The sequence below is a fragment of the Anolis sagrei genome, chromosome 3 (assembly GCF_037176765.1).
Source record: "Anolis sagrei isolate rAnoSag1 chromosome 3, rAnoSag1.mat, whole genome shotgun sequence".
NCBI lineage: Eukaryota > Metazoa > Chordata > Lepidosauria > Squamata > Dactyloidae > Anolis > Anolis sagrei.
The window spans coordinates 216,657,240-216,680,708 of record NC_090023.1 but is presented as its reverse complement, the minus strand read 5'-3'; the positions used below and the strand labels follow the sequence as shown (position 1 = coordinate 216,680,708).

At 43.4% G+C, this 23,469-nt stretch overlaps 1 protein-coding gene across 2 annotated transcripts in view; it reads left to right on the top strand.

The window, feature by feature from the left end:
• Window positions 1–3,709: 3,709 nt before the first annotated feature.
• FGF8 (fibroblast growth factor 8) overlaps window positions 3,710–23,469 on the top strand; it is a 28,495-nt gene continuing 8,735 nt past the window's right edge. The window contains exons 1-3 of one of the 2 annotated variants that reach the window (XM_060768258.2): window positions 3,710–4,193; window positions 4,378–4,414; window positions 8,572–8,719. In XM_060768258.2, coding sequence (XP_060624241.2) covers window positions 4,162–4,193; window positions 4,378–4,414; window positions 8,572–8,719 — 217 coding nt within the window. In that variant the 5' untranslated portion in view covers window positions 3,710–4,161. Of the gene's footprint in view, window positions 4,194–4,377; window positions 4,415–8,538; window positions 8,720–23,469 lie in introns of both variants that reach the window. The other variant, XM_060768256.2, reaches the window with a different exon arrangement.

The window sequence follows — 23,469 nt, the reverse complement described above, 5'->3', positions numbered from 1 at the left end:
TGCTTCTGGAACATGGCCATACAGCCCAGAAAACTCACAACAATCATGTAATACAATGTAATACTACTACTAATAATAATACAATATTATAATTATATATTTTATATTACATGTAATATTACTAATAATATTACAATATTATAGTATAGTACAATATTGTAATATATAATAATGATGTTGTACTACGCTAATAATATAATATATTGTATGTACAAGGGTTGAATGAAAAATAATGCCTCCACCTTTGTAACTCCTCAACAGATGGCAGTACTGGTATGCAGCAGGTACTGGCTTGTTCAGTAGACTCTCCTCTACAGTTCCATTTTGGTGGGAAGCCTTAGCATTGAACGGTTGTGTTGTTAAAGTGCGAAGTATAGAACCCTGCATAGACGATCGGTCAACGCGACTTAAGCAATATACAGTCATTGAATACTTGACAGCAGAAGGTGTCACCCCAAAGGAGATTCATCAGAGAATGCAAGCTGTTTATGGTGATTATGTTGATGTGAGTACTGTGCGTTGTTGGGCGAGTAAGTTTAAAGATGTTGAGGTGACACCTTCTGCTGTCAAGAATTCAATGACTGCACATTGCTTAAGTCACATTGACCGACTCTCTGTGCAGGGTTCCATACTTCACACTTTAATAACACAACTGTTCAATACTAAGGCTTCCTGCCCAAATGGAACTGTAGAGGAGAGTCTACTGAACAAGTACCTGCTGCATACCAGTACTGCCATCTGTTGAGGAGTTACGAAGGTGGAGGCATTACTTTTTATTCAATCCTCTTATATATAATTTATATGCTGCTCTGAGTCCCCTTCGAAGTGAGAAGGATGGCATAAAATGTTGTAAATAAATAAATAAACAACTCAAGCTCTAGTCTGTTTCAATATGCTAGCTATTTATTGAGTGGGTTTGTTTCTTGCTTTGAATTTATCTCTCAGGAAAAGTATCCTGAAGATGCCAGCCACAGATGCAGGCAAAACGTCAGGAGAAATCGCTGCTAGGACACAGCCATACAGCCTGGAAACCACACAACACTTCAAAGTATCCTATAGATCAGGCATGGGCAAACTTGGACCCTGCAGTGTTTTGGACTTCAACTCCCACCATTCCTAACAGCCTCAGGCCCTTTCCTTTTCCGCTTAAGCGGTTGAGGGGGGAAAGGAAAGGGCCTGAGGCTGTTAGGAATGGTGGGAGTTGAAATCCAAAACACCCGGAGAGCCCAAGTTTGCCATACCTGCTATAGATCTATGTTGTTGCTGTTGTGGCTGTGCTCAAGCATCCCTTTTGACGCACATTTTCCTTACCAAGTGTTCTTCTCCACGCGCCACGTTCTCGCAGGCAAACGATACCATTTCCCACGCACTTTCAGCTCCCTTTTCCCAGCTCTTTTGGATCCCGACCCGAAAAGGAAGAGGCAGAGCGTTTGCTTGACTTAGCACACCGACGCGCTCTTTGCGCACACGCGAGACTAGGCTTTTGCGCAACTTTCCCGCGGAGTCTCTTCATTTGCGGCAGGTGTTTCGGCGCCCACTTCCCGGCGCGACTGTGGCAGGGCGAGCTCACACCCCACTCGTGGCTTTCCCCTGCCTGTTCGTGTCCCAACAAAGCCTCCCTATTTTACCCACAGAGCCTTCAAAGTCGTCCAACACATCATCCTGGGTGGAACAGTGTTTTGGAGAGAGGAGGGCGAAAAGGTGAAAGTGTACACGTGGGGAATTATAGAATCCTAGAGTTGGAAGAGACCTCGTGGGCCATCCAGTCCAACCCCCTGTCAATAAGCAGGAAAATCGCATTCAAAGCACCCCCAACAGATGGCCAAAGAAGCCTCCAAAGAAGGGGCAGAGAGTTCCACTGCTACCCAAGCTGCAGGAAAAGAGATTCCACCTAAAAATTAGGGAGGAGTTCCTGTTCGGCAGTGGAATATGCTATCTCCTTGTCATAGAATCTAATAGTCATGGAAACATAGAGTTGGAAGGGACCCCATTGGGTTCAATCAAAGTAAAATCAAAGTACCCCCGACAGATGGCCATCAAGCCTCTGTTTCAAAGCCTCCAAAGAAGGAGCCTCCACCACATATGCTGCCTCCTTGGTATAGAATCTAATAATCAGAATCATAAAGTTGGAAGAGACCTTATGGGGCATCTAGTCCTGCATAGCGGAGTTCAATCGAAGTACAATCAAAGTACTCCTGACAGATGGACATCCAGCCTGTTTCAAACCAGAAGTTGGATGTCCATCTGTCTGAAGCGCTTTGATGTTGCAGGGGACTGGATGGCCCTTGGGGGTCTCTAGGATTGCAGGTGTGAGAGAATTGGCCGTCGGCAAGGACGTTGCTCAGGGGACGCCCGGATGTTTGATGTTTTACCATCCTTGTGGGAGGCTTCTCTCATGTCCCCGCATGGGGAGCTGGAGCTGACACAGGGAGCTCCTGTCGGTCAGCAGTCCTGCCGGCACAGAGGTTTAACCCAGGCATGGGCAAACTTCGGCCCTCCAGGGGTTTCGGACTTAAACTCCCACCATTCCTAACAGCCTACCGGGGTTTATATCTCTGTGGCGCAGTGAGTTAAACCCCTGAGCTGTCTAGCTTTGTTAGCCAAAAGGTCGCCGGTTCGAATCCAGGGAGCGGGGGCAAGCACCTGATGTTAGCCCCAGCTTCTGTTAACCCAGCAGTTCGAAAACATGCAAAAGTGAGTATATCAACAGGTACCGCTCCTGCGGGAAGGTAACGGCGCTCCATGCAGTCATACCGGCCACATGACCTTAGAGGTGTCTATGGACAACGCCGGCTCTTCCGCTTAGAAATGGAGATGAGCTCCACACCTCAGAGTCGGACACGACTGGACCTAATGTCAGGGGAAAACCTTTACCTTTCTCTATGGAAAGATGGCTGTCCAAGGTGCTTCATGTTCCAGAAACATTCTCTCCTGACGTTTCGTCTGCTTCTTTGGCAGACACCCTCAGAAATTGTGAGGTCTGTTGGAAACTAGAAAAATTGGGTTTCTATCTCTATGGAAAGAAGACTGTCCAAGGTGCCACATGTTCCAGAAGCATTCTCTCCTGACCTTTTGCCTGCTTCTATGGCAGGCACCCTCAGAGGTTGTGAGGTCTGTTGGAAACTAGGAAAATTGGGTTTATCTCTCTGTGGAAAGAAGAATGTCCAAGGTGCCACATGTTCCAGAAGCATTCTCTCCTGACGTTTCGCCTGTTTCTATGGCAGGCACCCTCAGAGGCTGTGAGGTCCGTTGGAAACTAGGAAAATTGGGTTTATATCTCTGTGGGAAGAAGACTGTCCAAGGTGCCACACGTTCTAGAAGCATTCTCTCCTGACGTTTCGCCTCCATCTATGGCAGGCACCCTCAGAGATTGTGAAGTCTGTTGGAAACTAGGAAAATTGGGTTTATCTCTCTGTGGAAAGAAGACTGTCCAAGGTGCCATTTGGGGGGAGGGGGGGCAGGAGAGGCACTGGAGGTGGGATGTGTGTGTGTGTGTGTGTGTGTGTGTGTGGATAGGGTGGGATGGGTTGGGGGAGCGAGTGGGCGAAGGCAGGCCATCCCCGGACAGATGAGAAGGAAGGGGCTGGCACATTGGCGAGCGCGCACAAGAGGAGGGACCAGGGCCGGGCCGGGGCGCACTCCTCCGAGAGAAAGAGAGAGAAGCAGAGGCAGAGAGAGCAGGAGAGAGAGGGAGGAACAGAGAAAGAGAGAGAGAGAGAGCCAAGCAAAGGGTAAGGAAGAGGCAGAGAGAGAAGCGCGCAGTGCGCCCCAGCCTCGCCAAGACCAAGGGAACCTCTCCAAAGGCGTTGCTTCCTCCTCCTCTCCTCGCCCTCTCCTCCCTCTCTCTCATCATCCTCTTCCTTGAGCTGTCAGTCCAAAGGCAAAGGCTCCGGGCTCCTCTCCTCCGCAGCCAGCGCCCTGATCTTCTTCTCCTGCCTCCTTCCCTCCTTTCCAAGCATCCTCGGGCATGGACTGGCCACCAAGTGGGACCTCTTGGCGCTGAGGAATCCTCGCCACCGCCCGAGGAAGAGGGCTCCAAGGAGAGAGCCTGGCGTGGAGGGAACGTGGAAAGGTCGCCGGCCCCGCAAAGGACCCCCGCCACTCACCCTTCCCACACGGGGTCCCTTCTCCTCCTTCTTCTCCAGCTTCGGGCTCCTCAGGATGAATCTCTTCTCCTCCATCTTCAGCTATTTGTAAGTCGGCTTCTTTCCTCCCGGCTTTCCTTTCTTTTCCAAGCTTCCTTGATTATTATTTTTCCCCCCATTTATATTTCTTCTCCATTTCAAAAAGTTCCCAACAAAACCAATCATCTCACCATCGACTTTTGTGTTTTTTTCCCTCCCCCCTTTTTCCCCTCCCCATTCCCTATTATTCTAGGGTACTGCACTTGTTTGCTTTCTGCTTGCAGGCACAGGTAAGGAACGGCTTTATTACTTTTTGAAGCGCCTTCTTTGGCTTTGTTTTTGTTTGTTTGTTTGTTTGTTTGTTTCGAGCGCGCCGCCAACGGTGACGCTTGAGCGCCTCTTCTTTTAAAGGGATGGCCTTCAAAACAGTCGGAGAAAGCTAGAAGGCACCGGTTTGGTGCAGAACCAAAGGCGCAGCAGAGAAGGGAAGGCAAATTTTTGTGGGGCAACCCAGATAAGAACTTGGCCAGTCCAAAAATACCCCGAGATTGCAGGTTGTTAAAGTTCTGACTCTTGGCCCTTACACACAGCCCGATATCCCAGAATATCAAGGCAGAAAATCGCACATTATCAGAGTGTAGACAAAATTAACCCAGTTCAAAGCAGATATTGTGGGATTTTCTGCCTTGATATTCTGGGATATAGGGCTATTTGGAAGGGCCCTGAGTGTGGACTCAAATAAACTAGTTCAAATCAAATATCGTGGGATTTTCTGCCTTGATATTCTGGGATATAGGGCTGTGTAGAAGAGCCCTGAGTGTGGACTCAGATAACCCAGTTCAAAGCAGATATTGTGGGATTTTCTGCCTTGATATTCTGGGATATAGGGCTGTGTGGAAGGGTCATCAGCCATCCTGTGCCATCCTAAGAATAGAAGCTTATCCCAGCTTCATCTGACTGTAGGTTTCTGCTGGGTTTTGAAGTTTACTTCTAATACTTTTGCTATATTTATTACTGAGGGTTACTTTGAGCCTAACAGCTCAGGGCCCTTCCACACAGCCCCATAACCCAGAACATCAAGGCAGAATAACCCACAATATCTGCTTTGAACTGGGTTATCATAGGGCCCTTCCATACAGCCCAGTATCGCTGAATATCAAGGTAGAAATTCACACATTATCCATGTGTGGACTCAGATAACCCAGCTCAAAGCAGATATTGTGGGATTTTCTGCCTTGAGATTCTGGGATATAGGGCTGTGTGGAAGGACCTCCGTGAGTCGCCCTAGGGCTGAGAACGGCGGTCTACAAGTGCAGTAAATAAATAAATAAATAAATAAGGACCCCTGAGTCCACACTGCCATATATCCCAGCTCAAAGCACATAATGTGGGATTTTATTCAAGCTGTGTGGAAGGGGTCTAAGAGCCCTTCCACACAGCGATATAACCCAGAATATCTAGGCAGATAACCCATGTTAACTGCTTTGAATTGGAATATACTGCAGTGTGGACTCAGATTATCCATTTCAAAGCAGATATTGTAGGACTTTCTGTCTTGATATTCTGGGACAGAGAGCTGTGTGGAAGGGCCCTAAGATTCCCCAACACAGATAGATAGATGTGGAACATACAAGATAAAAAATAAATGTTGATTCATTTAATTTTGAATTAATTAATTAATTAATTTTAAATATTGAATTAAAATTTAATATGTATTAATTTTAATTCAATGGATTTTAAGCTTAATGTGGTATGCGTTGCAAGGCTTTGGATAATTGCCATATGTAAGTCCGCCTTGAGCTCCCCTTGGGGTAGAGAAAAGCAATGTATAAATAGGAGAAATAATAAATCATAATAATAATAATAAAAACTTTGCCCTTAAAATGGTAAACACTTGTCTTCAGTTCCTAAAAGTTTAAGAAATCAATATAATAGGCAGACATTTTCATTTTTAAAAAAACAACAGCATCAAACACCTTGGTTTTATTCATTTGTGTTTTCTAGAAATTAGAAGTGATCCTATGGAATCTCTATTCCTGCTGCTGCAATATTGATTGCAAATGCAGAGAGCAGAAGGCAAATGCTTACAAAGGGGGAAAACAACCCTCACCAAAGAGAGAGAGAGAGAGAAAGAGAGAGAGAACAAGAACAGGTGTAAGATTTTGAGTTAAATCTGCAATCACCTTCTAATTCTATAAGCCTGAGTATGTAACAAAGATGGCTCTGAATGAAAGGGACTTGTGTAAAAACTGTGTTGGAATAATTTGTGGCTATCGGGTGGAAGTCAAAGGGGCTGTTTGGTTATCCACATGGTCCCCTCATCAGAGCTAGCAAGGGAATCCAGAGATATTATCAAAAGCGTCTATAGGAAACGTGTTTGGCACACACTTTTCCACACACACACAAAAGGAAAAGAGAGGTGAATTGTCAAGGGAAGCCCTCTATAAACTCCAGATTCAAGGAGGGGGTGATTTTCCCATCAGTATGGAAGAACCTTAGCATTTGATGTAGAGGCTTGAAGGTGATCCAGCCAGTGCTTTGAGGGGGGGGGGGGGGGGGGGAGATGACTTCATGCAATGCCACCCCATGTGGTTGAAAGGAGCAAATCTCCACCACATTTGCTCAGAATACATCTTTATAAATGTCAGGGGCCAACTAAAGCCCTCCAGACTTGAAAGGGAGACTGGAGATGTAGAAGGGATGGAAGAATTCTCCTAAGACTGGGCTGCCAGAGGAGAGAAACAGATCTGGGTCATGGCAAAATCATTGCTGGACGGCCGCAGTCAACACAGCCCCCAAATCATTCCAGAACTGACCTAACAGGGAGAGTTGCACTTACTTTGAATGTGGGTGGGTGGGGGGCGGGAAACCCACAGCCCAGCCTGTCGCTATGTATGGAAAGGCTCATAAATATTGGCCGGAAAGACAATTCCGAACTGCCTTGGCTGCTGACACAACTGATCCCTGTTTAAGGAGAATGAAATATGGCTGCTTTTCTCCCACCCCTACCACTTTGACCACTGATTAATTGGGTCCAGGGCATTTTTGGAAAGGGGGGTGGATATGCCTCAGATGGATACATGGACACATGGGGCAAAACTTTCAAATGGGCCACTTGAAAGAGCAGGGAAGCAAATGCCCTAGAAAGAGAAACAAGTCCAGCAATTGAAAGTGTCAGAAGTGTTACCTAGCTAGAGATGTGCTGTGCATGATTGCACCTAAATCACAAGGGTGATATTCTTTTTACCCTGCCAGAAGCAACTTGAGAAACTGCAAGTCGCTTCTGGTGTGAGAGAATTGGCCGTCTGCAAAAAGACATTGCTCAGGGGACACCCAGATGTGTTACCATCCTGTGAGAGGCTTCTCTCATGTCCTCGCATACAAAAGTTATTAGAAGTGCTTTGTCTCTGATGCATATTGAGGATGGAGCAACTTACGTTTTGCTTTTCTTTGCCCTCATTGCAATCTAGAATAATCTCTAGAATTTCTGCTCATGCTTCCCGGATTTTAATGGGTGCAAGCAGGATTGGGACCTTGTCTGATACTGTTCTGTTGTGCTCACAAAGTGCTTGAAGTCTGCACAGCTCTTTGTGAGACGTTGCCCAGGATCCTGTGAGATGCTTCTCTCATGTCTCTGCATACAAGGGTGATTAGAAGTGCTTTGCCTCTGATACATATTGAGGATGGAGCAACTTAAGTTTTGCTTTTCTTTGCCCTCATAGTAACCTAGAGTAATCTCTAGAATTTCTGCTCACACTTCCTGGATTTTAAGGGACAAGCAGGATTGGGACCTCGTCTGATACTGTTCTGTGTGCTCACAAAGTGCTTGAAGTCTGTACAACTCTTTGAATTCTGGTTGTAAAAGCAGGACCAAAAGGCTGATTCTGACCCCTAGGTTCCAGGATCACCTTTGTCCCCTTTATTGATTCCCAATCCTTGAGGTCTGGTTTGTGTGTGTGTGTGAGGAGCAACTTGTGAAACTGCAAGTTGCTACTGGTGCAAGAGAATTGACTGCCTGCAAGGACATTGCCCAGGGGATGCCAGGATGTTTTGATGTTTTACCATCCTTGTGGGAGTCTTCTCTCATGTCCCCGCATGGGGAGCTGGAGCTGACAGAGGGAGCTCATCCGTGCTGTCGTCGGATTCGAACCTCCAACCTGTCGGTCTTCAGTCTTGCCAGCACAAGGGTGTAACCCATTGCGCCACCGGGGGCTCCAGAGGTCTGGGTAGCATTGTAATATCTACGCTCTAGCTATAGAGTCAGGGTTTCTCAGACCAACCCACGTTAAAAATCCTGGCTCCACACAATACCAGCTTAATGTTAAAAAAAATGCACCAGGAACACGCCAAAATAGCCTTTCTCAGAGGAGTAGAGATTATAATGGTGTGTTGTATATTTTTTAATTTCCTAAAGGTAACTGTTCAGTCCCCACCTAATTTTACACAGCATGTGAGGGAGCAGAGCCTGGTGACCGACCAGCTAAGCCGGCGACTCGTCCGCACCTATCAGCTGTACAGTCGGACCAGTGGGAAGCATGTGCAAATTCTGGACAACAAGAAAATCAATGCCATGGCCGAGGATGGAGATGCTCACGGTAAGGCTCAATGTGCGGGCAGCCAGGCTGGGGGAGGAGGGCATACACGCAGCCGGGTAATTGATGATTTCCGTCCCCTTTGTTAGCCAGAAATCATTACAGGCATTCAGAAGGCAGGGGGGCTCCTGATGGAAGAATGCCGTGATCAATATTTGTAATAATAGTACATTGCCTTCCCTCTGAGGATTGGGCAATAGCTCTGCATTCATAGGGAGGGGTATTCTTACACCTAATCTTTAACCGTGTATAGGATGAGTTGAATTATGTGGGTCTTTTAAATATGTACTTGGTGCAGAGAGAGGAAAGGGCCCCATACTATTCAGAAAGGCTACTGGATTGAGGTGTTTGTGCAGTGAAAGCCCAACTTAGCAGAGAAGGAAAAAGAAGCTTCCAAGTTATTTCCAACTCTGGATACAAACCCTCAAGAGTTTTCCAGAATATTTAAGCAGAACTCTTCTCTAAATGTGCTTTGAACCATGACCATTCCCATGCTGGCTTGGAGCTGTAGTCCAAAAACGTAATTTTTTTCTATGCTTGGGGCTAGAGAACAGAGCTTTGGCAACAAACCCTTGGGATCAGTGGCAGGTCCCTGGCAGTCAATGTGTTTCTTTCAGGGAAAAGGATGTGACAGAGAGCTCTTGGCAGTGTGAAAATTTGGAGCATTTTTATAGGAAGTGGAACCTACTCTTTCAAAGTCATGTACAAGAAGATGTTAAAAATGGCACAGGTTTATAGTCAATAGGCTATGGGCCTTCTCTCTTTAACTTTCCTTATACACATTATGGATGAGATCCTAAATCAGACATGGGCAAACTTGGGGCCCTCCAGGTCAGTGGTTCTCAATCTTCCTAATGCTGTGACCCCTTAATACAGTTCCTCGTGTTGTGGTGACCCCCAACCATAAAATTATTTTTGTTGCTGCTTCATAACTGTCATGTAAATCTCTGATATGCAGAATGTACTTTCCTTCACTGGACCAAACTTGGCACAAATACCCAAAACACCCACATTTGAATACTGGTGGCGTTTGGGGGAATTGATTTTGTCATTTGGGAGTTGTAGTTGCTGGGATTTATAGTTCACCTGTCATCAAAGAGCATTTTGAACTCCACCAACAATGCAATTGAGCCAAACTTGGCACACAGAACCCCTATGACCTTGAAAGTACTGGAAGGGTTTGGTGGGGATTGACCTTGAGTTTTGGGGTTGTAGTTCATCTACATCCAGAGAACACTGTGGACTCAAACAATGATCGAACTGGACCATACTTGGCATGAATACTCAATATGCCCAAATGTGAACACTGGTGGAGTTTGGGAAAAATATACTTTGACATTTGGGAGTTGTAGTTGCTGTGATTTATAGTTCACCTACAATCAAAGAGCATTCTGAACCCCACCACCGACAGAATTGGGCCAAACTTCCCACACAGAACCCTCATGACCAACAAAAATACTGTGTTTTCTGATGGTCTTTGGCAACCCCTCTGACACCCCCTCTCAACCCCCCCGGGGTCCCAGTTTGCGAAACCCTGCTTCAAGTGTTTTGGATTTCAACTCCCACAATTCGTAACAGCTTCAGGCCCTTTCCTTTCCCCCCTCAGCTGCTTAAAAAATGGTGTGTTTTTACATTGCACATACAAATATACAATATTTAAATAAAATGATAATACTAATTTATTATTATTATTGTTATTGTTATTATTATATGCATTAGGGTTAGGATTCATGTTAGCTGCAATTTCCCTTTCTCACATAAAACGATTAGGCTAGAAACTCTGTCTCTCATACATGGTTTTGCACTGCTTGGCTGAAGCTTCCATGCTGGACTTTCCCAGCTGTGGAAATATATGAATAACAAATATATGAATAACTTAACTTTTCAAAAGAAATATCTGAGCCATAAACCAGTCCATGTTCTGAAGGAGGTGTGTTCCTAAATAAGAGAAAAAGTCTCCCTTTGTATTTGAAAAAAAAGAGAGGGAGAAATTACACTTTAATATTAAATACTAAAGTTGAGAAAGGCTAGAATGAATCGGGGGGTGTGGGGAAAAGTAACTTGAAAAAGAAAAGACCTCTATTAAAACATAATAAAAAGGTTAAGCATTTGAAGAGCTGAGACGCAAACCGAGCAATGATCTAAAACAGAAAGAGAACACAAGCAGTTTTTCAGATGTAAAGTTTTTAAAAGAGTTGCAAGTCTGTAAATGTTAAAATAGAGGTTTCAGGATTGTTCTATATGAATCTCTGGAGAGACCCCCATGTCTGGAAGAGCTATTAAAACTCTTCTTACTTTCACCTTTTTTAACATTTCCTGAATACTTTCTCCTCTTCGCAGTCCAGTTAGGGGATCAAGTGTGCCTCGCTGCATTTTTTCTGCATCTACGTAGCCACTTTCCCTTCGAAGTTTGAGCATGAAACATAATTTTACTGGGATAAATCTGTCACTGAAGTGAAAGAATAGAGCTAAAAACGCTAACCTCCCTTCCCACCTCAAACAAAATCAATTTTTCACACCATTTACATCTTCAGTTGAAGCCTCAACGTGTTTTTATTTTTTTATCAACAGTATTAATTTGGCTTTTTTTGCATGTGTTATTCGTGGGGAGGGGTGTGTGTGTGTGTATGTGCTGTAGCTGAAAAAAAGTGATTTATTTCTACCAATGACCGTTTTCTCTGCTGTGACATTTTTACGGCTGACTTAATGTCAGGTTCATTTTTCTTTGTTATCTGTCTTGATTGTCAGTATCGGATTCATCTTCCTAATTAGAACCCAAGCACCACAGATCATAAAGCTTGGTCTGAACATTGTTAAACAATCTGTAATCTGGATTAAACCGTTTCCTTAAAAATCTCTGTGTGATGGAAATTGTTTTGGAAGTGATTGATCGCTGCTGTGGTGTTTTGTTTCCAGACTGCCTTTTGGGGGAGACTGAGAGTTTGAGTTTGTGGATAGGCTGGTCCTCTCTTTCAACCTCTCTCTTTCTCCCGCGGATAGATAGTATTGGAAATTCCATAACCTATTGGAAATAGGTGCACCATAACCTTATTGAAAAGGTAAAAATAATTCACATCCATTTGGCAAATGTGAAATCTCAATGAATCACTTTTGAAAATACTAGTCACAAAAAGCATGACCTTGTTAGAAGTCAACCCTTTCTAGCAAGTGATATTCATAAGCATTCATGTAATGGCACACAGGTAACTCAGCTGTTAAACTGAAGAACCATGTCTTTAAACTGCCAAGGATAAAGACATGCCACTACAAAAATATATTTGGTTAGCAGAGGATGGTTGTTTCTTTGAAGGTGGAATTTGCAGTTGTAATCACCCAAAAGATATACACTCCTTTGAAATCTCTCAAGAGACAAAAAACAAAGTAGTCTTCATTTAGAAAAATAACATCTCAGGTTTACTAACAAACTTCGTGTATATATTCAGCATACTAGTTCATAGTCCAATGTCTTTAAGTATAGTTGTAGTCCAAACGGTATAACTGTACTACTAACTGAAGTCTGAAAGTCATACTTCTCTATTGAAGTCCAAATAGCAACATACATCCACCTCCAATGATGTCTGATACAAATGGAGTCCTGTGTCTGAAGCTCCTCCCACACCAAAGAAGGGCAGGCAAACTGGCAAACCAAAATGTACATACAATATAGGTTAACAATTATATGCATTTATAAACAGTTAATGGAGGCTTGGAAGGATGCTATTTCCAATAGATAGATAGATGGATGGATAGATGGATAGCTGGATAAAAAAAATAGATGGTTAGATGGATAACTGGATAAACAGATAGATAAATAGATGGGTGGATGGAGCAAACTACCAGGGCACTGGGTTTTCCACCTCTTTGCATTTACTGCCTCACTGTCCATCCAAGTCTCTGCTCCAGAGCAGAGTTGCAGACTAGTGTGACTAGCCAAGCAAGCAGCATTAGAAGCCAGTCACCTAAGAGGCTTTCCAATGTGGTAAGGGAAAGCCCACAAAGAGGCAATAAATCAGACAAGCCTTTGAAAAAGTGGAGAATGAGAGAGGGATGTTGTTGTGCCTTTGCTCAGGGGCTGCCTTTCTGTTCCTTTCCATCAGTCAGCTGAGGGAGAGCATGGAAACTGATGCTCTTTAAACCTTTTACTGCTCTCTTGATCGACCTCCCTTGCTCATGCCCCCTGATGACAGATAAATAAGGGGACCTTGTCTTTGTGGCTCAATGAAGAGGAGCCACGGGTCCAATTGCTCTTTGACAGGATCATCCCCACCCCTCTTTCACACACACACAGTTGTTAATATTTTATAGGTGGGAGAAGTGCTAGAATTAAAGGGCTTGTAATGGGTTGGAAGAAGGGATGTGATGTTTAGTTCATAAAGAAACCATCAAGCACAAGGAAGCTAGGCTAGAAAGAGAAGAGAGAGGTGCTGTATTCCAGGGTGTGGAGGGCCAGAGGCTTGAAAGTGTTACGTAAAGGCTTCTGACCTCAGCTTAACAACAGATTTGTAGCAGAGTATATATCAGCTGGTGCATTCTTAGCCAATGGTATTATTATTTTCTAGCCTAGCCAATTCTGATTTTCTTTTTCAATTCTGAGGGCTTCAATCTAGGATATTTGCTCAAAGGAGCTTTACCTTGTCTTCCTCTGTGGCTGAGAAAGTGTGACTTACCTAAGGTTAGTTTCCACAGCTGTGCCAGGGTTTGAATCAGGCCTCTTGGAGTCCTATTCCAAGGCTCAAACCATTACTCCATTGGTAGTAATGCCGAGAGGCATAGAAACAGTCCAGAGATCAAGTCCTGACCTTCAATCAAAAATGGCCCTTGGAAGAGAAGGTATCTTTTCTTCAGTGCAAAAAAAAGGGCCACTATATTTGGTCTGGACCACCTCCTCTATGAGCAAAAGTTGTAATGTAACTCCACTTTGGCAGAAAAAATGAAATGCAAAGATACAGAATGGGGGACGCCTGGCTCGAGAGCAGTACGTGTGAAAAAGATCTTGGAGTCCTCGTGGACAACAAGTTAAACATGAGCCAACAATGTGATGTGGCGGCAAAAAAAGCCAATGGGATTTTGGCCTGCATCAATAGGAGCATAGTGTCTAGATCTAAGGAAGTAATGCTACCCCTCTATTCTGCTTTGGTTAGACCACATCTGGAATATTGTGTCCAATTCTGGGCACCACAATTCAAGAGAGATATTGACAAGCTGGAATGTGTCCAGAGGAGGGCGACTAAAATGATCAAGGGTCTGGAGAACAAGCCCTATGAGGAGCGGCTTAGGGAACTGGGCATGTTTAGCCTGAAGAAGAGAAGGCTGAGAGGAGATATGATAGCCATGTATAAATATGTGAGAGGAAGCCACAGGGAGGAGGGAGCAAGCTTGTTTTCTGCTTCCTTGGAGACTAGGACGCGGAACAATGGCTTCAAACTACAAGAGAGGAGATTCCATCTGAACATTAGGAAAAACTTCCTGACTGTGAGAGCCGTTCAGCAGTGGAACTCTCTGCCCCGGAGTGTGGTGGAGGCTCCTTCATTGGAAGCTTTTAAGCAGAGGCTGGATGGCCATTTGTCAGGGGTGATTTGAATGCAATATTCCTGCTTCTTGGCAGGGGGTTGGACTGGATGGCCCATGAGGTCTCTTCCAACTCTTTGATTCTATGATTCTATGATTCTATGTGTTGTCAAAGGCTTTCATGGCCAGAATCACTGGGTTGCTGTGAGTTTTCCAGGCTGTATGGCCATGTTCCAGAAGCATTCTCTCATGAAATTTTTCCCACAGGTTGTGAGGTCTGAGGATGCCTGCCATAGATGTGAGCGAAACATCGGGAGAGAATGCTTCTGGAACATGGCCATACAGCCAGGGAAACTCACAGCAACCCAAAAGTAATCCATAGCAAAACTCTTCCAAAGTGAAATCAGGGAAAGCTTGAAACATTACTTTTAAGATATGGGTGGGTTGTTATTACTTTTCATTTAAAAAGAAGCGTGACATGTATGATTTTCAAATTAACTCTCTCTCATATATGTGTGTGTGTGTGTGTGTGTGTGTGTGTGTATGTATGTATGTATGTTTTTGTTGTTGTTCATTCGTTCAGTCGTTTCCGACTCTTTGTGACCTCATGGACCAGCCCACCCCAGACCTCCCTGTAGGCCATCACCACCCCCAGCTCTTTCAAGGTCAATCCAGTCACTTCAAGGATCCATACATACATTCAAATTGACTCTCATATATATATATATATATATATATATAGAGAGAGAGAGAGAGAGAGAGAGAGAGAGAGAGAGAGAGAGAGGTTAAAAAATCCCCAACACCTCCCTCCATATTTTTATGAGTAAACTTTACTACTGCTGTTTGGGTGTCACAATTTATGTTACCAATTTTTATTTTATTTTCTAAAAAGATTGCCATTATGCTCCCATTATTAAAAAAAGTAGTAAGTTACATAATGACTAGTAACACCTTAGTTCCAGGCTATAGGAATCTATTGCCATGGGAATGGGATGATGGTTTCCAACCCAAGTGTGTGCAAGAAGAGGATTAGACCAGGCATGGGCAAACGTTGGCCCTCCAGGTGTTTTGGACTTCAACTCCCACAATTCCTAACAGCCTGCCAGAATTGTGGGAGTTAGAGTCCAAAACACCTGGAGGGCTAAAGTTTGCCCATGCCTGGATGAGACAAATACACAGGGGATGGATTACCAGTGGCTTCTGCTCGTGATGGCTCTATGCTCCTCCAGATTGAAATGAATCATGTTTTCAAATGATCAGCCCCTAGAAGGCAACAGCAAAAGGGTGCTTTGGTTCTTGTTTCCTGTGCATCTTTTTACCTGTTTGCCTTTGGTCTGGTCCAACAGACACCATCTTATAAAAAGGAGGGCAAAAGAATAATCTGGTGCTTCTATTACAGTGGTTCTCAATCTGTGGATCCCCAGGTGTTGCCTACAACTTCCAGAAATCCCAGCCATTTTACCAGCTGTTAGGATTTCTGGGAGTTGATGGTCAAAACATCTGGGGACCCCACAAGTTGGGAACCACTGCTCTATGGGATCCATGTAGGTTCTAACTTCGAAGGGCTTCAATCTCCTGGTTGATAGGGATGATATCTTTGGGGCCTTCTTCTCAGCCAAATGTAGCTTTCCTTGTACCTGTCTGCACAGTGATAACATATCCATTGTATGCAGAATACCTAATAGAAGTTGGGAAATTACTTTAAAAAGCAACTGGTTACACATTTCATTCTAGGTTCCACTTTTCTAGGTTCCAAAAGATAGTCAATTACAATTGTGCTGTTTTTAAAAAGTAGCTTGTCCTTCTTCAAATGTACTGTAATATCTGAGTATTACAAGCTAATGGGATGCAGGGCAAAACAGTCTCCTAGCTTCATAAGATCCACAACTGAGCATGAGATCACAATGAGAGGTCCAACATGTGCTAGTACTTGAACCGAAGGATTTTCGTCACCTGTCAAGCTCTGCACATATCACACTTATAAAACTAGCTAAAAGCTATAGCTGTAGTTAAATCCTACCTTGCTGTAGGGTTAACGCTATACTGTATCATGGGAGGCATCTATAATGTAGAATTAATGCAGTTTGATACCACTTTAACTGCTATGGCTCAAGGCTATGAATTATGAGAGTTGTAATTTTACAAGGCCTTTAACATTTTCTGCCAGAGAGTGCTGGTGTCTCAACAAACTATGGATAGTTGTAGATTTTTTGGGCTGTATGACCATATTCTAGAAGCATTCTCTCCTGATGTTTCACCTCCATCTGTAGTAGGCATCCTCAGAGGTTGTGAGGACTGTTGGAAACTAGGAAAATTGGGTTTATATATCTGTGGAAGGTCCAACAAACAAGAGTTCTTTCTCCCACCCTGGACCTTCCACAGATATATGAACCCAATTTTCCTAGTTTCCAACAGACCTCACAACTCTGAGGATTCCTACCACAGATGGAGGTGAAACATCAGGAGAGAATGCTTCTAGAACATGGCCATACAGCCCGAAAAACCTACAACAACCCAGTGATTCCAGCCATGAAAAACATCGACAATACATTCAACAAACTATATCTCCTAGGATTCCATAACAATGAGACACGGCAGTTGAAGTGGTATTGAACTGCATTAATTTTACTTTCTAAATGCACTTAGTCACACCTTTTGCTAAAATTGAAGTGCACAACTAGTTGTGTGTAACTAGTTCCCCTTACACCGTGATCTCAGCTATTATCCAAGGAAGAGATTGTTTCTCTCTGTAATCCAAGCCTTACTGTGTGACAGAGTTCAGGGCGGTGCCAGGGATGTGCTGTGGATGCCTTTGATATAACATACCCAAGAAAGTGTCTTAACTTGCCCTAAGTCATTTGTATGATGTATCTCCCATTAACTGAAGGACAGTCCTGGACATATACAGCAGAAGGTGTCAGATCGTATTCCTAGCTTCATCTTGACAGGCGTTGCATCTCGGATTTCATTCTTTACCTCTTTATTTATTTAGCTCCAGCAAATGTGCTAGGCATTGGGGAAGCTACAGAACAAGACTTGTTAAGGCACCCCTGGACCAAAAGATTGTGGCAGAAGGCAAATAAACAAGCTCCTGCCTTGCAAAATAAGGAGGGGGGGGGGCTTGATAAAGGTGTCGAGTCCTCCTCCGGGAATTTACTGCAGTGGCAGCACTGGAAAATGACATGCTCCTGAACACATTGACTCTGTAGTCAAAGCACTCAAGAACATCTTACATTCCAGTTCAGGGGGGATGTGGGATTCCTTTGCAGGCATGTGGAATGCTGATCAGAAGACAAAGGGAGAAGGCTGCCATGCACCAAAACCAAAGGACAAAAAGTGTGCAAGAACCCAAACACACAGGGCACAGATGACTAAATAAATCACTACAAAGAAAGTGTAGCCATTTCTGATGTGTTTGGTGGCCAATGGGAAGATGCATTGTTGTATCAGTCCTAAGTCTTGGAAAAGTTACTTCTTTGGACTATGATTTCCAGAGTTCTAGGCTTGGGCGATTCTATGAACTATAGTCCAAACAGGGCATTTTTCTGAAGGAGTTAACAAGTTTCTCCTAGGACTTGTGGCATGGCAGGTTAAACTGGTGAGCTGCTGAAATTGCTGACCAAAAGGCTGGCAGTTCGAATCCGGGGAGCGGGGTGAGCTTCCACTGTTAGCCTCAGCTTCTCTCAACCTAGTAGTTCGAAAACACATACATGTGAGTAGATCAATAGGTACTGCTTTGGTGGGAAGGTAACAGTGCTCCATGTAGTCATGCTGGCCACATGGCCTTGGAGGTCTCTACGGACAACGTCGGCTCTTCAGCTTAGAAATAGAGATGAGCACCATCCCCCAGATTCGGGCACGACTAGACTTTATGTCAAGAGAAAACCATTACTTTTCTTCATTTCCTTGGGAATTTAAAATTCTACTTAAAGGAAGGCCTCCTCTTTCAAGGATGTTTCACATTTTTCTAATGTGATGCTTTGCATCTCAATCACAGAGATAAAAGTGGGATACTACTACTAATACTGCTGCTGCTGCTGCTGCTAATAATAATAATAATAATAATAATACCCCTCACTGAGCACAGAACTCCATATAGAGAGTTGTTGTCCAACATGTTGGCTGTGTGTCATGGCCGACTATCAAATAAGTGTAGTTTCTTCTCCCCAATTGAGACAAACACCACTGGACTAATCATTAGTCCATGCCTCTCCCACATGGTAACCAGAATAACTAGTGTTTACCTCATTAAAAGTGGCCTGCATAAGAACTGTAACCGACTAATATCAAGATAAAGCAGGAAGAAGCCTCTTATTCATTTCACTGTACATCTTCATGCAAGCAGGGGGACTCTGAGAATTATAGTCCAGAAAAAGGAATGTTTCCAAACTCTTCGTTTACTGTGAGATGCTGTTATCTATCCTTTCTAAAAAGAGGCCTTAGAGAAAATGGTCTGGTTCCTCTCTCTTTTAAAGGGGATTACTCTCATTTTTTCCCTATTCCATTAGAGGCAGTTATTTTGTACCCAGTTTTAAAAGTGAACTTGTGGAACTATCCCAGAAAGGCTGAAATCCCTCAAAACTGCTTGGTTGACTGAGCAGGGGAAGGCAGGGCTGAGGAATATATTTTTAAGTCTGGCTTTGTCATTAGATCAAACTCAACATAGCAGGCTGTGCAACTTTTTTTTAAAAAAGGAAAAAAAAACATTCAGGAACAAAGGTGAGACACCAGAATTATTTTCCCCAACAAAAGTAGGGTTTCTTTAGATCCCTCGAGAGAAAGCATGACTATTGCCTGAAGGATTTGGGGCACTGTTGTTCAGAAAGGTAAACTTTCCATGTGCTAAATCCTTCTTTGGAGTTGCTACAGATGAACCTTGTGTTTGTGGATATTACTGAGAATATGATTGCTAGAGGTGTGAGTGTCACAAGACAAAAGAGAATCTGAAAACATTTATTTATTATTCATTTATAGTATTTATATTCCACCCTTCTCACCCTGCAAAGGACTCAGGGTGGATTACAATGCACATATACATGGCATTGCCATTTAGACATACAACAAATATAGACAGACACAGAAGCAATTTAACATTCCAGCTTTTCTGGCTTCATCAGGGTATGTTCAGTTCTGGCCACAGGGGGAGCTGCTGCTTCACCATCCACTTGTGACACCGGGTCCTTTGATGGAGTACTTCCTCATTCTTTTGCACAGTGCTGGAAGGTTTTATGGCATTGTAAATTAGTTAAATTAGCCTCCCCGCATAAAGTGATACCTAAATTTCCTACTTGATAGATGTAACTGTCTTTCGGGCTGCATAGGTCAACAGCAAGCTAGACTATTAATGGTTGGGAGCTTACTCCAACATGGTCTGGCTTCAAACTAATGACCTATCAGTCAGTAGTGGCTTAACGCAGCTGGCTACTAACTAGTTGTGCCACGGCCCGGTCCACATATAATTTTGGTTGGCAGAAGTGCCTATTGCTTCTCCCTTAGGGTTATTGTGCAGGTTTTTAGATCAGTACTTCTCTGGGTCTTTGGAGTCTAGGTACTAGCTCACTGCTCTGTCCATGGCTACATTTGCTGTGCCCTGAGACAAGATTTTTATTTGTTGGCTGAAGGTATGGGCTATGGGGATCCCAACAATTCCAAAAAAAGATGTATCTGGATCAATCAACCAACCTTGTATGAATGAATTAGCCTGGAACCATAGTGCTGAGTGTTTAAACAATTATTTATTTGAATTGTGGCACTTATATACAGCATACTCTAATTAGAAAGATCTCATTAGTTTACAGATTCTGTATCTCTGCTTTCTCGATCATTCTCATCCGCTTGCTCTGCCTTTCTTATATTTCCAGCTACCCTCTCTGTCATGTCTGCCCCTAGGCTGTCTACTTTTCAATTAGTTCATGCCATGTTCTGCTATCTAGGCTCTTTGGTAGTTTCCACCTATACAGAAATCCCTCTCTCTTAAGCTTCGTATATCACAAGGCAGAAAGGAGGCCACAGGTGCATTGGCTCCAACAACAAAGAAAATGAGATGAGAAAGGCAATATCTATATAAATAAAAATGTAATGTTTGTTTGTGGGATTAACATAACTCAAAAACCACTGGATAAATTGACACCCAATTTGGACACAATATACCTATCAGGCCAACGAGTGACCATCACTCATAAAAACACAGCAGAAGAGACTTAAAAAGCCAAAAAAACCCCCAAAAAATACATTACAATGCATGCAGAAAACCACATGTATACACAAATATGCATATATACACATGTACACAAATATATATACACATATATACACAAAAAAACACATATACACAAACTATGGCACAGCAAAGCGTGGCAGGGGGTGGCTACTTAAGAATAAAAGGGGAATATGAGTGAAGAGAGCTAAATCTATTTACTTCTTCCATTTTGTCTCTGGGGTCTCATGTTTATACCAGGATAAGTATTCCATTGTGTTTCGTAGTCTCGTATTGATGTAGATGTTTGAACAGAAGGTGGGGCTGGAAAGGGACCCATACTTGGACCTTGGAAGATGTATCCACTCTTCATAATGACATCACTTTGATACAACTTGATCTGCCATGGTTCCCTCCTATGCAGTCCTGAGGTGTGTGGGGTTTTTGGGTGGGTGGGTGGTGGCTTAGAAATCTCTGCCAGATAATTCCCTGCCACTGAATTATAAACCCCCAGATTCCATAAAGGTAAAGGTAAAGGTTTTACCTTGACATTAAGTCTAGTCATATCCAACTTTGAAGGGTGGTGCTCATCTCCATTTCTAAGCCGACACCTCCTAGGTCATGTGGCTGGTATGACTGCATGGAGTGGCATTACCTTCCCACTGGAGCTGTACCTATTGATCTATTCACATTTGCATGTTTTCAAACTGCTAGGTTGGCAGAAGTTGGGGCTAACAACGGGAGCTCACTCCACTCCCTGGATTTGAACCACCGACCTTGCAGTCAGCCAGTTTAACCAGTTGTGCCACCGGTGGCAACCCCAACTCAGATTCCAGAGGATGAGCTTATTGAAGTTAAATAATATATCAAATAGCTATACCTGCAATGTGGATATCTGTTTTGTCTATGTAGATCAGTGGTTCCCAACCTGTAATCCGTAGACCACCAGCAGTCTGCAAGAACTAAAATACACTGTTGCAACAAGAGCAACTGGTCTCGCGAAACCCTCTTTTAGTGCCGAGGCTTATTAAACTACTGGATGGCATATGTTCTGTATCAGAAACTAGAGCTGATGTGATCTATCCATTGCACCACAAATAACCAAAACTGAATCTAAAGTTGACCAAAAACTGATTTGTACCTTTGGTACTAATGTTGGAGAGTGCTCCCTGGTCAAGTGGTCCCTGGTTAAAAAAAAAAAGGTTGGGAACCACTGATGTAGATAAATTAAGACTTGATGTTAAAAGTGAGCATAGACCAACAAGAGTGAGATGTGGTGACTATGGCTAGAATTCAACATCTTGCCATGGGCACTGGTCTAGCAAAGGGAAGCAAATTCTGCAATGGTTCATCAACCTTGAGGACAAATGGCTATCTGGGCACCAGTTTAGGATACACCATCCCTTGAAAGAGCAAAACTAAATTTTCAGTTCTTCAAAGGATATTTTGAGTCCTAAACACCAGCAGAAGAAGGCTGGACGAAATGAGAACGATGCGTAATTTCCTTTGTCTCTCTCAAGCACAGTGGCACAGAGGTGGGGGGCACATAAGATGTTCCTTTGGGGCTGGCTGCCTTCAGTTCTTTGGGGTTCATGCAGCAGCAGCAAGAAGAAGGGGACAAGGCATTGATTCATGATTTGCATAGCTGCTTCACAAGTCAATCAATGCCTCCATTTAAAAAAAACTGAGACTAAATCAATATGCCCTCTCAACTCTCACAAAGGTGAAATGCATTAAGGGGCCAGCCTTACCCTTCACGATTTCCTCTACCAGCTGCAAAGTCAGCAGCATCAGTGCAGAGACAGACAGACAGACAGATAGAGGGGACTTTAGTCATCACATAGCTCTTTCTGGTCTAAGGACCACGGGGTCCTATGCAGTACAGAGATGCAACAAGAACAAGGAGACCTAATAGAACAATGCCATAGGAGAAAAAGATTTCTTACCTCATACCCAAAGTGTATACTTTCTTTTAAACATGAGGTTTTTTTTTCCTGTTAGCCTTCTTGTTCTGTGTTGTGAGCCTTGCTCATAGACACAGCTGTTTCTCTATTGAGGAATCTTTTGGTATAGGTAATACCTGGGAATCCCTTGGTCTCAAAAGCAATTGATATAAGAAAGCACCAGGGTTAGTAGACATGCAATGGATATCAGTAGACATGCAATAGACCTTTTGCTATTCAGTAAAAGAAAGCATTTTTTCCGTATAAGACAACCCTCCCCAAACACACACACAAACATGCAACACCACATCAAAGTTCATTGCATCAAAGCTACTCAAGTTATTTTGGTGCCTGAGACAGGAAATGCCAGACTGTTCCTCTTCCCATTCCTGGCACTAAACAATAATAACAAATAAGTATCATGACTGTTTAGTACTCTTTTAGTAACATTACTCTTAAGTAGTGGTCTTCCTCTGTCTAATCTAATGACAATTTTGGACACCATTTGAAAACAGGTTTGGTTCTAAATCTTGCTTGGATTTAGAACTACTATTTTATTTTGAATAGAAATGTTATTTATTTATTTGTTTATTTATGTACTATATTTCTACCCCACTCTTCTCACCCCAAAGGGGACTCAGAGCAGCTTACAATTATGGGAAAATTCAATGCCGCCTTAGGAGTACAAATAAACAAATACAACACATTGAGCAATAAAACCATTAAAACATATAATGCAACAATAGTAAAGATAAAGATTTCCCTTTGACTTTAAGTCTAGTCATGTCCAACTCTGGGAGATGATGCTTATCTCCATTTATAAGCTGAAGAGCCGGCGTTGTCCATAGACGCCTCCAAGGTCACGTGGCCGGCATGACTGCATGGAATACCTTCCCGCCAAAGTGGTACCTATTGATCTGCTCACATTTGCATGTTTCAAACTGCTAGGTTGGCAGAAGCAACGGGAGCTCTTCCCATTCTGCGTATTCAAACTGCCGACCTTCAGGTCAGCAAGTTATGCAGCTTAGCAGTTTAATCCACTGTTCCACAACAAATTGAAACAGTTTGTTGTGGCATGGTGAGAAGTAAACTGATCAAGGAACCGT